General features: G+C 40.2%; 1 protein-coding gene across 2 annotated transcripts in view; it reads right to left on the reverse strand.

Annotated features, from left to right (window-relative positions):
• POU6F2 (POU class 6 homeobox 2) overlaps positions 1 to 15,281 on the reverse strand; it is a 423,061-nt gene that overhangs the window by 12,720 nt on the left and 395,060 nt on the right. For both annotated transcript variants that reach the window (XM_074986042.1, XM_074986043.1), the window contains one exon: positions 13,616 to 13,822. In XM_074986042.1, the coding sequence (XP_074842143.1) occupies positions 13,616 to 13,822 (207 nt within the window). The remainder of the gene's footprint in view (positions 1 to 13,615; positions 13,823 to 15,281) is intronic.

Raw genomic sequence — 15,281 nt, forward strand, 5'->3', positions numbered from 1 at the left:
TCGCTTAATGTAAGTCGGTCTACAAGCTTTAGTCTATTATGATTTCCTCATGGATCAAACCTCAAAATCATTTTAGTGTTGATGTTTAGCTAAACACCGGGCTTTACTTCAAGGAACTTCAAGTTCTATTAGAGGTAGGCCAAGTTCATGAATGAAACACTTGCAGCTTTCAAAAATCTTGACATATCAAATACCCGAACCTTTTTTTTTTTTTTCAGTTGGGGAGGATTGTACCAAAGTGCAAAATGTCCTTGGCAAATACCCAACCCAGCAAAACTACTGAGGTAGTGCTGGGACGTAGGGAAAGAGCTAACAGAAGGGGAATTTTGCACTCCCTGAATGGGGTAGAACTCGCCATGCCATCCCTTCTACATAGACCACCATAGAGTGGTGTGGTCCCGAGCAGGTCTGGGAAAAATCAGGTATGTGATCTCTGGATCTGTGACCACACAGGTCCCATGACAAAGCACTTCAATATAATGGGTGCCTCTGAATTATTGGCTCCTATTCCAACTTCTGCTGAAAGATTGGAGAATTACCCCATATCATACCCACAGTAGAGGGGAGATTCCATCCTCTCTCCCTCCCATAAATTTTCCTGCAAACCCCCTGTTTTACTGGTGTGATGGGTGGGCAGTGAATGTCATGCTTAAAGAACAACGATGCTGTTTTAGGACATGAAATTGCATTAAAGTACTCTCTCTGTTTTCACCCACTGCAATTTCTATTCCAGAAATAGGATTTAAAGAGAGGTGATGATTAGATTGTGAAAAAGGCAGTTTGTTTAACTTTGACTTTTCCAGATGACACAATCAATTCAGGCTAATGCAAGAGTTGACATTTTTCCAATTTTGGACATGTGTGTAAGCTATGAGCTGTATTTATGACCATTCTACATTTTATTTCCAAAGACAGAAGGGTGTATAGAAATTGCAGCAGTTGTTGCTGTAAGTGCCACGACGTGTATGTGAGTGTGGTGGGCACACACACAATAACTACTTTATGCAACACTGATTGGAAACTGGCAAGGATACAAATGTGTGCTACAGCCACAGAAATAAGATGAGTAGGAAAAAGCACCATAATAGAGCATAATATTTTACAGAAATGACGACTGTGTTTTCACAAAAGTGCATAAATGGAAAGGGCCAGATTTTTATCTCTCTTCCACTGATTTTACATCAATGGAATATTCCTGATTTATGTTGGCATAAGTGAAGACTGAAGTATACCCATAAAACTGAATTTTGTCATTCAGCTGGGTGTGTGTGATGTTTTACCACATGTGAGACTGTTGACTGTTAATATACAATAGGGCCCACAAGTGAAATTGGTGATCTTCTGAACTACACCAGAAAATTACAAGCTAATTGTGGAACATAAAATTATAGGACTGTGCTAAACATATCTCATAGAACTGAAAGGAACCTGGAGAGGTCATCAAGTCCAGTCCCCCACCCTCTTGGCAGGACCAAGTACCATTCTAGACAGATTTTTTTAAATCTATTTGCCCCAGATCCCTAACTGGCCTCCTCAAGGATTGAGCTACGAGGCCAAGGCTCAAACCACTGAACTATCCCTCTCCCCCTGCTCCATTCCCCTCCAAACAATTTAGAACTGGAAGGGACCCTGAGAGGTCATCTAGTCCAGTCCCCTGCCCTCACAGCACAACCTATCACCCTCCCTCAAAGTTTTTTATTTTTTTTTAAATCTAACCCTGCCCCAGACACTTGAGAGCCACCCCCCCAAAGAATGAACTCATAACAACCCTTTGCTTTACAAGACCAATACAATAACCTCTGAGGTATCCCTCTTTTGCATAGACTATGAGAGCAGGAGAATGAGAAAAAATATGGACAAAGATCTAAGTAGAATATGATCCTACAGAAAAGAGTGAAAGGAGAGGAACTCTGAGAGAACTGGAAACACAATCAACCAAGAAAAGAAAGGGATAAGAAAGGCAACAAGAATGAGAAAAAGAACAGAGGAGATGAGACTAACAGGACTGACAGTAACGGCATGAAAAAATTAAAAATAAGTCTACTGGTAATAAAAAAATTGGGGCCTGTAGTTTTTCTCATGTACGTACTATTTTCTGGGAAATATAAGGAGAGCTGGTCAGAATTTTTCCCCAATGGCAAATTTGACAAAACTGAACATTAGTCGACTTGTGTCAGTTTCCCATGGACAAATAAAATTTTGGTGACAGAATCAAAAGAAGAATTATCTTGATTCTGAAGGGCTACCATGATGCCTCATGGGAGATGTAGTTTGGGTGACTGAAATTTCCCTTCTCCTCTATAGGCTGTATTACCTCATTAGACTACATTCCCATCATAGAATCATAGAATCATAGAACACTAGGACTGGAAGGGACCCTGAGAGGCCATCGAGTCCAGCCCCCTGCTCCAATGGCAGGACCAAGTACTATCTAAACCATCCCTGATAGACATCTATCTAACCTGTTCTTAAATATCTCCAGCGATGGAGATTCCACAGCCTCCCTTGGCAATTTATTCCACTGTTGACCCGCCCTGACAGTTAGGAACTTTTTCCTAATGTCCAACCTAAACCTCCCTTGCTGCAGTTTAAGCCCATTGCCTCTTGTTCTATCCTCAGAGGCCAAGAAGAACAAGTTTTCTCCTTCCTCCTTACGACTCCCTTTTAGATACCTGAAAACCGCTATCATGTCTCCCCTCAATCTTCTCTTTTCCAAACTAAACAAGCCCAATTCTTTCAACCTTTTTTCATAGGTCACATTCTCTAGACCGCTAGTCATTCTTGTTGCTCTTCTCTGGACCCTCTCTAGTTTCTCCACATCTTTTTTGAACTGCGGTGCCCGGAACTGGACACAATACTCCAGCTGAGGCCTAACCAGTGCAGTGTAGAGCGGAAGAATGACTTCTCGTGTCTTGTTCACAACACACCTGTTAATGCATCCCAGAATCATGTTTGCTTTTTTTGCAACAGCATCACACTGTTGACTCATATTTAGCCTGTGGTCCACTATAATCCCTAGATCCCTTTCTACTGTAGTCATTCCTAGACAGTCTCTCCCCATTGTGTATGTGTGAAACTGATTGTGCCTTTCCAAGTGGAGCACTTTGCATTTGTCCTTATTAAACTTCATCCTGTTTACCTCAGACCATTTCTCCAATTTCTCCAGATCATTTTGAATTATGACCCTATCCTCCAAAGCAGTTGCAACCCCTCCCAACTTGGTATCATCTGCAAACTTAATAAGCGTACTTTCTATGCCAATATCTAAATCATTGATGAAGACATTGAACAGAACCGGTCCTAACACAGACCCCTGCGGAACCCCACTTGTTATACTTTTCCAGCAGGATTGAGAACCATTAAGAACTACTCTCTGGGTACGGTTATCCAGCCAGTTATGCACCCACCTTATAGTAGCCTCATCTAAATTGTATTTGCCTAGTTTTTTGATAAGAATATCATGAGAGACCATATCAAATGCTTTACTAAAGTCTAGGTATACCACATCTACCACTTCTCCCCTATCCACAAGGCTCATTATCCTATCAAAGAAAGCTATCAGATTAGTTTGACAAGATTTATTCTTTACAAACCCATGCTGGCTGTTCCCTATCACCTTACCACCTTCCAAGTGCTTGCCAGATGATTTCTTTAATTACCTGCTCCATTATCTTTCCTGGCACTGAAGTTAAGATGACTGGCCTGTAGTTTCCTGGGTTATTCTTATTCCCCTTTTTATAGATGGGCACTATATTTGCCCTTTTCCAGTCTTCTGGAATCTCTCCTGTCTCCCATGATTTTCCAAAGATGATAGATAAAGGCTCAGATACCTCCTCTATCAGCTCCTTGAATATTCTAGGGTGCATTTCATCACGCCCTGGTGACTTGCAGACATGTAATTTTTCTAAGTGATTTTTAACTTGTCCTTTTTTTATTTCAACTTCTAACCCTACCCCTTTCCCACTAGCATTCACTATGTTGGGCATTCCTTCTTCAGACTTCTCAGTGAAGACCGAAACAAAGAAGTCCTTAAGCATCTCTGCCATTTCCAAGTTCCCTGTTACTGCTTCTCCCTCCTCACTGAGCAATGGCCTGACCCTATCCCTAGTCGTCTTCTTGTTTCTATTGTATTTATAAAAACCTTCTTGTTTCCCTTTATGCACCACTGCCTCTCTTCTTGGTGAGGGGAGGTGGTGCATCCTGACAGCAACATGGATATAGCGCATCCTGGGAGACAAAGTTCAGCTGTAGAGTATTGCTCATAGAGGTGCCTGGGATCATAAGCAACCTGAAATATAACTTCCATGAGGCAACATTGCAATACTTCAGAATTGAACTATTTCAGTTCTTTATAGAAATATCTTGGCTTTCAGGCATCCAGTATTTTGATGAAAAATTGTAATTTTCAGTTGAAAGCAGACATTTTTGTGAAGAATTTCATTTTGTCAAAAATCTCAATTTTCCATGGAAAATAGTTCTCACTGAATTTTTTACCAGCCTTAATAAATGTCTACTCCAGATTTTCTACCATTAAAAACATGTTCTGTTTCCATTTTTCTTGGGTTCCCTTGCAAAAAAACAGGCATGGCACTCAAAAGCAATTTTTTAGAAATCTGGCAGTGCTAAACATAGCACAGATCCCCGCATGCTTGTACCTCTCACAAATCACAATTGCAATCAAGCTACACCAAAACAGGCACACTCAGACCCAAACACTGTGCTCACAACCTAAATGTAGCACCCATACCTGTGGATCAGGCATGCAGGAATACTGGGTCCTACATCTGGATTGGGAGAAGGATTCCATCCCCACAACATCTGCCCAGGTTTTCTGTCCAAGGCCCTATTTTTGAGCTGTGCTTGAAGGATCAGAATTACACTCAAAATCTAACTTGTTTAGTTGCAAAATGCAACTACAGCCTCAGTAAATAAGGCTGAGAAGAAAGATGATCAGTAACCAGGTTTTTATTGCTAAGGTATCACAAACAACAAATTCCTCAAGAAAGGTGTATGCATGTGTAAGAATAGATCTGTATATGTACACATATTTACCCAAAGTAAGTAAGAGCATATCTATTCATCCACATTCATCCACATATCTATAGCTACACATATTCACGTCGTTCTCATGGAATTTGTTGTGTGTTTGTTTACATAGTGCCTTTTTTGTATAAAATATAATTTTATATACAGCCTCCAGTCTTCTGGCCCACCATCAGTACTGTATAAAAATACTATTATGTCAATCAATCTTAAATATATACTTTCACGCTTAATGCAGGGATGACACCATCTAATGCTTAATGTTCAGTTGATTGAAACCTTAATCTCTTTGTGCTCAGGTCCCCATCTGTAAAAATGGGAATAATATTTTTATCCCTCACAGAGATGTTTTGCTGTTATATTTTTGGTTGTGACACACTCAGGTATTACTATAACGGAAGCTGTAAGTACACATCTAGGAGATGTAGACTTCTGAACCCCTTAGTTTTATTGGATCGTTACTAATGGTGTTTAGCAGTCTTTTCTACCACTCTAAAATAGTGATAGTAGACAAAGTTATTTCTGCTTCCTATTTCACCCATGTAACTGACTGAAGGATTATACAGAATGTCATTAATGTGCCAGAAACACACATGTGAAACTGATGAAAAAATGAGAAAAACTGGCCACACTGACATCAAGAAAAATCAGATACTATAAAAAGCCAGGGAAGAGAGAAAAGTTAGACTGACACCACGCGTTAGTAGCTGCATTGAAACACACAGACAGAAGAGTGCAGTCTTGATGAAACAGAAAAGCAAGAAGAGCACAGCTGAGAAGAAATGCTTGAGAACAAGTTAGATGTTAATGGGAGGGAAGAAAATAAGGGGTTGCATGGAGCTGTGGTAATGCGGTGGGAGAGTGGATGTGGAAGAAAACTTTTTTTGCTTGAAATTTGGAAAGCAGATGTACAAAGAATGAACACAGTCCCACCTGAGAGCTGTCCTCAGCCTTTCAACAACAGCTAATTTGAAACATACAGGCAAATGATAAGAGGCACAGAATATGTAGGAGAATGCTGCCTTGCAGCACATTTTATCCTGTTGGAGTTTAGCAATACCCCAGGGCACTAGAGCTGTAAGAGACAATGAAATATTAGAAGTTCTGGCAGGCATTGTAGACAAGACAAGACTGAGGACAAATCAGACTACATGCCAGATTTATTGAATCTGCTGTGTAGGAGGAAACAACAAGACAATAGCAAAAAAGTTCATTGTTTGAAAAGCTAACTATCTCAGCTAAAGCAGATGGAAAAATAACATAGCAGTACTAGCAGTCCTCTGTGTGCTGAGGGAGAGGTGTGATCATCTTAGTGTTAACTATTAGGAATGTTGGGTTAAAATGACACAAGTGTTGGAGAGTTTTTTCAACACAAGTGATACTTTTAGAACTAAAGTTCAATGGCCAGCTTCTCTTGCCAGTGACACTGATATGTCAGTTTTTCAGAGAAGGGTGTTGTGATGGTTAGAGTAAGTGTAAGCCACAGAACAGGCTCTGTTATTAGGCACCTCCAAATGTGGCAATATATTATAGTGCTACCAGGCTGGCAGAACAAGCTCATTTTTAAAACAAATGTTGTGTTTGTTATTATAGTATGGATTTGGATAAAGTCCTTCACCAAAGTGTGGTGGGGACTATTATGGACAGAGATGGAGGAACAGACAAGGACATCAATGTCAGGATAGGGAAAGCAACAGCTGCATTCAAGACTCTTCATCCCATATGGAGTTCACAAATAATATCTGTGAAGATGAAACTGTGGATCTTCAACACAAATGTGAAGACTGTGCTCTTGTAGGTATGGACCTGGCAAACTAAAAATTCTTCAAATCACAAGCTACAGACATTCACAAAGAGATGCCTGAGGTACATCCTTCCCATCAAATGGCAAGACTTTCTCACAAATGAGGAGCTTTGGAACAGAGCACACAAGAACCACTTGATATTCAAACAAAGAGAAGAAAGTGCAGATGGCTAGACCACATTCTCAAAAAACTGTCATCCAGCATAGTCTGTTGAGCTCTTAAATGGAACCCGCAAAAAACGGAAAAGAGGAAGACCTCAGACAGTGTGGAGAAGATCTATTGAGACTGAAGGACTATAACTGGGGTACTGCTGGGATCAGCTAGAAGTTTTGTCCTGAGACAGAGTGAAGTGGGGGAGACTTGTAGCTGACCTATACTCCACTCGGAGTACAAGAGTTTAAGTCAAGTACTCACCAAAGGCTATTGAGAAAACTAAATAATCAAGAGGTATGAGGTGAAGTTTTGTGCTGCATATTAACTGGTTAAGAGAAGAAACAAAAGAGTGGGAATAAATGGTCAATCTTCTATAGAGGGGGGTTATTACAGGGTTTGATATAGGGTTTCATGAGGATTCATATTAAGACAAGTGTTGGCCAATGATTTTAATAAATATCTGAAGAATATGGTGCAAAATGGCAGGTAAAATCAGCAAATGACACAAAATTATTTAGGTTAGTACAGAGGACCACAAGGAACTCCAAAAGGACCTATCTAAGATTCATGGTTGGGAAACACCATGGCAGATGAAATGCAATACAGATAAATATAAAATGATAAGCTTTAGAAGGAATAATTTCAGTGATTCACACACATTGTTGCATTCCAAATTAGCTGTAACAGCTTAAGAGAAAAATAAGTATCATAGGGGACAGCTCATTGAAAACACCTGCTCAGAGAGCACTGGTGACCAAAAAAACCCAAACAAAATGTTAGATTGTATTAAAAGAAGCACAGAGGATCACACTGAAAGTATTACAATGCCATTATGTCTGTGGCTGAGGGGCCTCACCGTTATTACTGTGTTCCGTTCTGATCACAGAATATCCAAGACATTATTGCAGAAATAAAAAGGGTTGAGAAGAGGGCAATGAAAATGTTCAGATGTCTAGAAAGAACTGTTTAGGAAGAGAAATTAAAAACATGAGGCATACAATATGTGCACCTTAAACATTCCCAATGTTTTGAAAGGTATTATGCATGTGTAGGCAACTGTATACTCTTAAACTGATAACATACTTGAAAGCTGTAAAAACTTTGAAACAAAAACTGTTTCACATTGCCCAGAGAAGAAATGAATAGATGGTGATGTGATATAATTATATGTAATAATGAATAGTTTAGGGCACATTACTTGGTAGCTTCTATTTATTCACTCAGAACACAGCAACATAAAATTAAATTAAAAAGCAACATATTTACAACTCATAGAAAGAAGTGTTTTAAACAACACATGATTAACCCGTGGAAGTCAGCACTACATAGTATCACTGAAGCCAAGACCATAGCAAGATTCAAAAATCAATTAGTCATTAATAAAAACAACTAAGCTAACCATGGATAAATTAGATAGGCTGGAAAGTATATAAGCAATATAAACCCTCATGTTCAGAGCATGAGAAAATCAGTAACATTCAAATTTTCAAAAAGTTTCTAAGGGACTTAGAAGCTAAAGTCTCATTGAGTTTAACCAGGACTTAGACACTTTTGAAAAGTTTATCCTTGTTACCTGGATTTAGAAGAGACATTCCACTAATGTGCTATTCATTGCGCTAATCTTACTTATTCATTGTAAGGTTTCTTACACCCACTGATGCATCTGGTACTGACCACTGTCAGAGACAGAATACTGGGCTAGATGGGTCACTGGCTCATTATGCCATGGCATGTCTCTGTGACTGACAATGGAGGGTTTTAAAAACAAACATAGATTGTTTTTGATTATTTTGGTGCCTCTTCTGAGAAAGTTAGAATTTTAAAATACAGGTTCAACTTCTCCGGTCTGTGTCCTTGGGACCTGACCAGTGCCAAATGAGACAATTTACTATACCAGGGGAGGTCAGTAGTCTAGCACATTACCAACACTTCTACTGTTTGCTGGGCTCTTAGAAGGCATTTAGGGGTAAACTACAGCTGAAGAACAATCCCCCCACACACTTTAGTTTTGTTTTTCTTCTTCTCCTCCTCCTCCTCCTTCCCTTCCCTGCTCCCTGTTATATAAACCCTGGATTCTTATTATCTGCTCCAAATCTGAATAAATGGGTCTTACCCACAAAAGCTCATCTACAAATAAATACATTTGTTAGTCTCTAAAGTGCTACAGGACTGGTTGTTTTTTTGTGAAGCTACAGACTAACACAGCTACCCCTCTGGCACAGGACACTGAGAGCCAGGACTGGTGGCTGTAAACAAATTTTACTGGACAATGGGAAACTTGGCCACACGTGATAAGTGGTCATCTGGCTAACTAAAATCATACCAGATTATGGATGTTGCCAGATGAGAGAGTGCCAAACTAGAGAGGTTGAACTTGTACAACAGAATAATCTGGGCCTATGTTCATTTGACATATAATCTAGAATTGGGTGAATAATGCACAAACATATTAGTAGAATTCATAACATAGAATCATAGAAATGGAGGCTGGACAAGATCTTGAGAGATTATCAAATCCATCCCCGTCGCCCTGCCCACACAGTGAGGTAAGACCAAGAATACCTAGTTCATTCTTGAGAAGTGTTTGTATAATTTATTCTTTAAAAGCCCCAATAAAGTGCACTTTTATTTTCTAAACCTCCCTTGGAAGCCTATTCCTATGTGTAACTATTTTTATATATGTTGGACCTTGGGACTTGACTGGTCCCAAATGAGGAAGTTGCTGGCCCAGGGGAAGTCTATTCTGGCTTCTCTGCTGCTGGCATCCAGGCTCTCCTGGGGGGCTGCCAGCCTCCCAGCCAGGCTTCCGTCACAGCCACCAACTCTGTGGCTGGCTCAGTCACTGGGCTCCTCTGCTGGCCCTGCCAGCCTCCCTGTCCCCCAGTCTGCCAACCCAGCTCTGCTCCTTGACTGCTGGCCCCTCTGGTGCTACTCATCTCCACTCCCAGCCCTGGCCAGACCCCCAGCCACTGGACCTCTGGTGACTGGATAGGCTCTACTCCTAGCCACCAGCTCTGCTCCCAGCCCTGGCCAGGCTCCCAACTGGCTCCCGCTGCCAGCGGCTGGGCCTCTCAGGTCCAGAAGCTCTCTGGTCCAGAAACTAGACCACAGATGTTGCCAGCCAGAGAAACCTGGACCAGAAAAGTTCAACCTCTACTTAGAAGCCTTCCCAATACGTAAGCTACATCTTCCTTGCTATGGATTAAGCCCATTATGTCTTGTCTTATTTTCAGTGGACATGGAGAATAAATGACTACCAGCCTCCTTGTGACAGCCCTTAACGGATTTGAAGACTATCAGGTTTCTCCTCAATCTTCTTTACTCAGGAGTAAACATGTCTACCTTTTCTAACCTTTCCTTGCACATCATGTTTTCTAATCCTTTTATCATTTTTTGTTGCTCTCCTCTGGACTTTCTCCAGTTTGTCCACATCTTTGCTGAAGTGTGGTGCCCAGACTGTAGGCCAGAATTACACACCTACCTCCCATATCTAACATATGACACTCTTGTTAATATAACCCAGAATGATATTAGCCTTTTTCTGGATTTTTATGAATATGTTGAAAAGCTCTACAAATACTTTTATTTCACAATGGGAAACATATAGGAGAAACATAATATAAAGTATTTTAAATTAAATACAGTCACTGAGGACTACAGGCTGCTCTCTGTTATACTAGTCATTTTTTTGGTTCAACTGTAGTTACAATGGATTCATATGTATCTAGACAAAAATCCAGAAAGCTAAGGTAGCTAACATAACCATTTTTGGGTCTGCAGAAAGACTGCAAGGAAACCTCAGAGCCACTGTGAGGACTAGCTGCAATAGCCATTGAATGCATAGTCAGATCTCACTAAGGAAGAGAATCTGACATATTTGCAGAACTTTCTTAACTGCAGAATTTCCAAGAGGGTGGAAAATTGCATGATGAGTTGAGATTGGCTGTAACCCCATTTTATTATATCATTTTTGACACTCTCAAAATTTAAAGAAATGGTTTGCATTTTTTTCTCCAATACACTTTAAAAAATGTTGAAAATTACCAACCAAATAGAGTGTGGGTCTTATTTTCAAAGCTCCTGTGTCCCTACAGCTCCCAGTGAGTTTAAAGGCATTATGAGTGCTCGCTCAGCTCTTATGCAAATTAGCCTTTATAGCCAAAGAGCAGAGATGAATTGAAACAAAATGTTGCACTGAAATATCCTCACCTGGGTGAAGGTTTATATCTGCAGTCAAAAATTATGCATGGGGTTCATGTCTGGCAGATAATTGGGTAAACTACTAATTTATAGCTTGTGTGGTCCCATTTACTTTTCAAATGGTCCAGCCACCGTATTGCAGCCTCACATTTGATTCTTCACCTGAGCCTCGGCAGTATCAATGTGCAGCACTAGGTTCTTATGCCTGAGCTCTGCTACAGCTGAAATCAATGCCAAAAGCCCACCGATTTTAGTTAGGGGCTGCAAGTAAAAGCTTGAAGTCCCAGTAGAGGGAGCCCAAACACACAGAACTATTTTTCTATTGCACTAATTAAAACTGTGAGTTTATAGTATTTTAAATATACCAAGAATTTTGTATTAGATTTTTGTTGACCACCACACTAAGGCCTTTCTATCTCAGCTTACCATAGACTTAAGAAAGGAATATTTTTTGGTGCTGGTGGGATAATCCACTGAAATCCCAACATTTGACTGCACAAGGTCAGATTGATTGGGTTGGGAGGTGATGGTCTTTTGAAAAACCATTACTTAAATAAATCTTGAAAAAATTGTTATTTCTACTTTGAAAATAAAATCTCTCCAAGGACTCAGTTGCTGGTTTTTAAAGATTCAGCTTCTTACTCAATAAAACTTGAGACAAAACCACTATTTAACATATAGCTGGGTCTCCTTCATTTATTGTGGGCAATTTATAGTTATTGTTCTTATTCATATTGTACAATATGTAGCAGGTCCACAACTGGTGTAAATTATCATAGCTCCATTGCCTTCAGTGGAGCTGTTACAATATGCATGAGCTGATGATTTGTCCTTGTGTGTCTCATCTCACATGGGATGAGACATTAACATACCATATGATAAGGCCAGATTGTGGCTCTTCAGCCACTGGACCATCCCATTGCAACTAGCTGCATCGCCTAGCAACAATTCATGGAGGCATTGTGCTTCTCTCCACAGGAAGCTGACTCTGTCAGAACTGCAGAGAGGATAAGTCCCTGATTCCCATCCACTCCCTTCTTGCCCACTTCGGGAGTTTTAATACCACAAGCAGCTCTAGTTTGAATGGGGTCCCTCTCTGCAGCAGCCATGCCATAGGAGCCTGGCTCAGCAGAGAGCTGTGATGCCTTTTAGACTGCTGCTAACTGACTGCTGTGCTGCATGGTTGTCCTAAGATGCATGAATTTCTCAGGGGATCTCAGAAAAGCAACAGTTTTTGTGAGTCTCATCCTGTGCCTGCTCCAGGAGAGAGAGAAAACCCTGTCCTCTCTGTTGCACTGTCAGAAGAAACCATGGGAAGAAACCTGCTGCATTTCCCAATCCAATCCCTATGCAGATTTTCCACCGCAGGGGAATACATGGGCTGAGATTTTCACATTCCTATTACTACATGATAAGGGTGGCATGTTCAAAAACACTCAACATTGGCTCAGCTCTGCTCTCAGAGAATTTAATGGGACCAGTGACTGCAATGGGAGCGCAGCTGGAGCAAAGCTCAGCATCTTTGAAAATTCCTCCCTTAAGTAACCAAAAGAATAAGCTGGCAAAGAACAGTGCAGCCATTTTAGAAATTCTTAAATCTCACATGAGACAAGTTGAGATTAATTTTATCCTAGAATTCTCAAAAGCATGGACCTAGCATTCAGGAGGGATGGGTTATGGGATAGACTTATTATCGCAATAACCTGAAGATTGAAATGACTGACCCTTTTATAATATGGTTTCTCTTGGCAATCAGAACTTGGTATCATTGCACAGGTATGTTCTGCATTTGGCTATTCCTTTTTCAGATGATGATGTTTTGGATCAGACAGCATTTCATTCTTTACAAACGTAGTAAGAATGAATTAATCCTGCCTTGAGAGTACTAGACAATCATGAAGGATTTAATGAACTAAGGAAGTCTTTTTCAGAATATATGAGGTTGCTATATCCATCCTGAAATTTGAGGATTGAGTGACATCTTTTTCACAACAAACTTTCCCTTGAGGGTGTGCGTGTGTGTGTGCGCACGCTCACATTCACCACATACTTCTTTTCTTTTCTTACGGAACAGCTCAGTTTTATTTTTTACAGGAAAATGAAACATACTATATTTTGCCCATTAACTATTATGGAAGTGTTTGCAATATGTCTCTCCATATTGCAATATGTCTCTCACCTTTACGTAAGTTTTCCTTTCAGAATAACACATTACTGAAGGACCTTGCTCTCATCAGAGAAAAGCAAATCTACTTATTTGAATATTTTTCCCCGCCTGAATGACTCTGAATATAATTAAAGTATACCTTTCATTACATGAGATAGAATGGTTTAGGTTATAAAAGTGAGTAAGAAGCAGATAGTTATTTCTGTTGTTGCTGTTTTTAAAAGCACTGAAGCCATAGACAGTTTACCTGTTGGCCAGGTTTGAGTGGTGATAGTGTTATTCCCTGGGTGTTGATCACTGGTAGTATCTGGTTTCCAATGACTGTAGCAATGATCTGACCCTGGGCATTGGTCAATAACTGAGGGGTAATTGGCTGCACTTGAAGGCCCTGAGCTCCTCCTGCAGCCTGATTGGATTGGACTGGATTTGGCATCAGTGGAATTGTTCCAATAATCTACAAGAAACAAAACAACAAGTGAAAATCTACACATAGCATGCAGACTTTTTATATAAAATTTATTTTATGCACACACACACACACACAGAGTGTTGCATGTGCAGGCAGCAGACATATGCATCTTATATCAAGTAAGTCAAGTGTGTCCTTTTATCCCCACAAATTCTCCTACATGACACTTTTTATATGAAATTGTTAAATAAATTATAGGCTTACACCTGAAAAGTACTGAGCACCCTAACTCCCTTGATTTCTGTGAGAAGCCCCCTCTCCCCCATATATGTGGTGACCATTAAAAGAAGTCAAGTTCTGTCTGATGACTAATCAGCACAACAAAAACATTGGGGGCATGGATGTTCTGGCTAATAAAATGGGCAAAACCTTGCTTTTCTAAAAAAAAAAATGACACGGAGCCAGGTTTGGATGGGATGAACAGAACCTAAAGAGCTGCCATACCGAGTGAGACCATATTCTATCTTGCCTGTGTCCAGTATCCAAAAGTGCCCCATACCTGAGCCTCTCAGGGAGTGTACAGAAGGAGGCAATTATGGAGTGACCCACTTCTATCTTTCACTCCCAGCCTCTGATAGTGAGAGATTTAGGATTGCCATGAGCATAGGGTCACAATCCTGACCAACTTGATTATACCCACTGATGGATCCATCCTCCATGAACTATCTGGGTCTTTTTTGAGCCCTGTAATTTTGCAGTTTTAGCCATCACAACTTCCCAGGGCAGTGAGTTCCACAAGCTGGTTGTGTGCAGGAAAAGTACTTCCTCTGGTTTGTATTAAACCAGCTTCTATAAATTTTGTCAGGTGATGAAAGGTTTTTGTATTGCATGAATGGGTGAATAACACTTTTCTATTCACTTCATTCTCACTGTTCATGATTTTATAGACCTCTGTCATAAGTCCCTTTTAATCATCTCTCTTCAAAGCTGAACAGAACTATATTTTAAAATTTCTTCTCAGACTGAAGGCATTCCATTTCCCCAATCACCTTTTCTTCTCTTCTGTGAACATCTTCCTCTTCCACTATATCCTTTTTCATATTGGGTGACCAGAATTGGAGGTAGTATTCAAAGCATGCACACACAATGAATTTATAGAGTGGCACTATGATATTTTACATCTCTTTTCCTGCAATCTATTTCCTAATAGTTCCCAACATACTTTTAGCCTGTTTGCTGCTGAGAACTGCATGGAAGTTTTCAGAGAACTGGCCCTGGTGACAACAAAATCTCTTTTTTGGGTAGTTATATCGAATTTAGAACCCATCTTTGTATATGTAGCTAGGGTTACTTTTTTAGTGTGCATTGTTTTGCATCTAGCAGAGTTGAATTTTGTCCTGAGTTGTCCTGTCACCTCGTTTTGTGAGATCACACTGTAACTTTTTGCAGTCAGCTTTTGATGTAATTATGTTGAATAATTTTACATTGCCTGCAACCTTTGCCA

Source organism: Carettochelys insculpta, chromosome 2 (assembly GCF_033958435.1).
Source record: "Carettochelys insculpta isolate YL-2023 chromosome 2, ASM3395843v1, whole genome shotgun sequence".
NCBI classification, from domain to species: Eukaryota; Metazoa; Chordata; order Testudines; family Carettochelyidae; genus Carettochelys; species Carettochelys insculpta.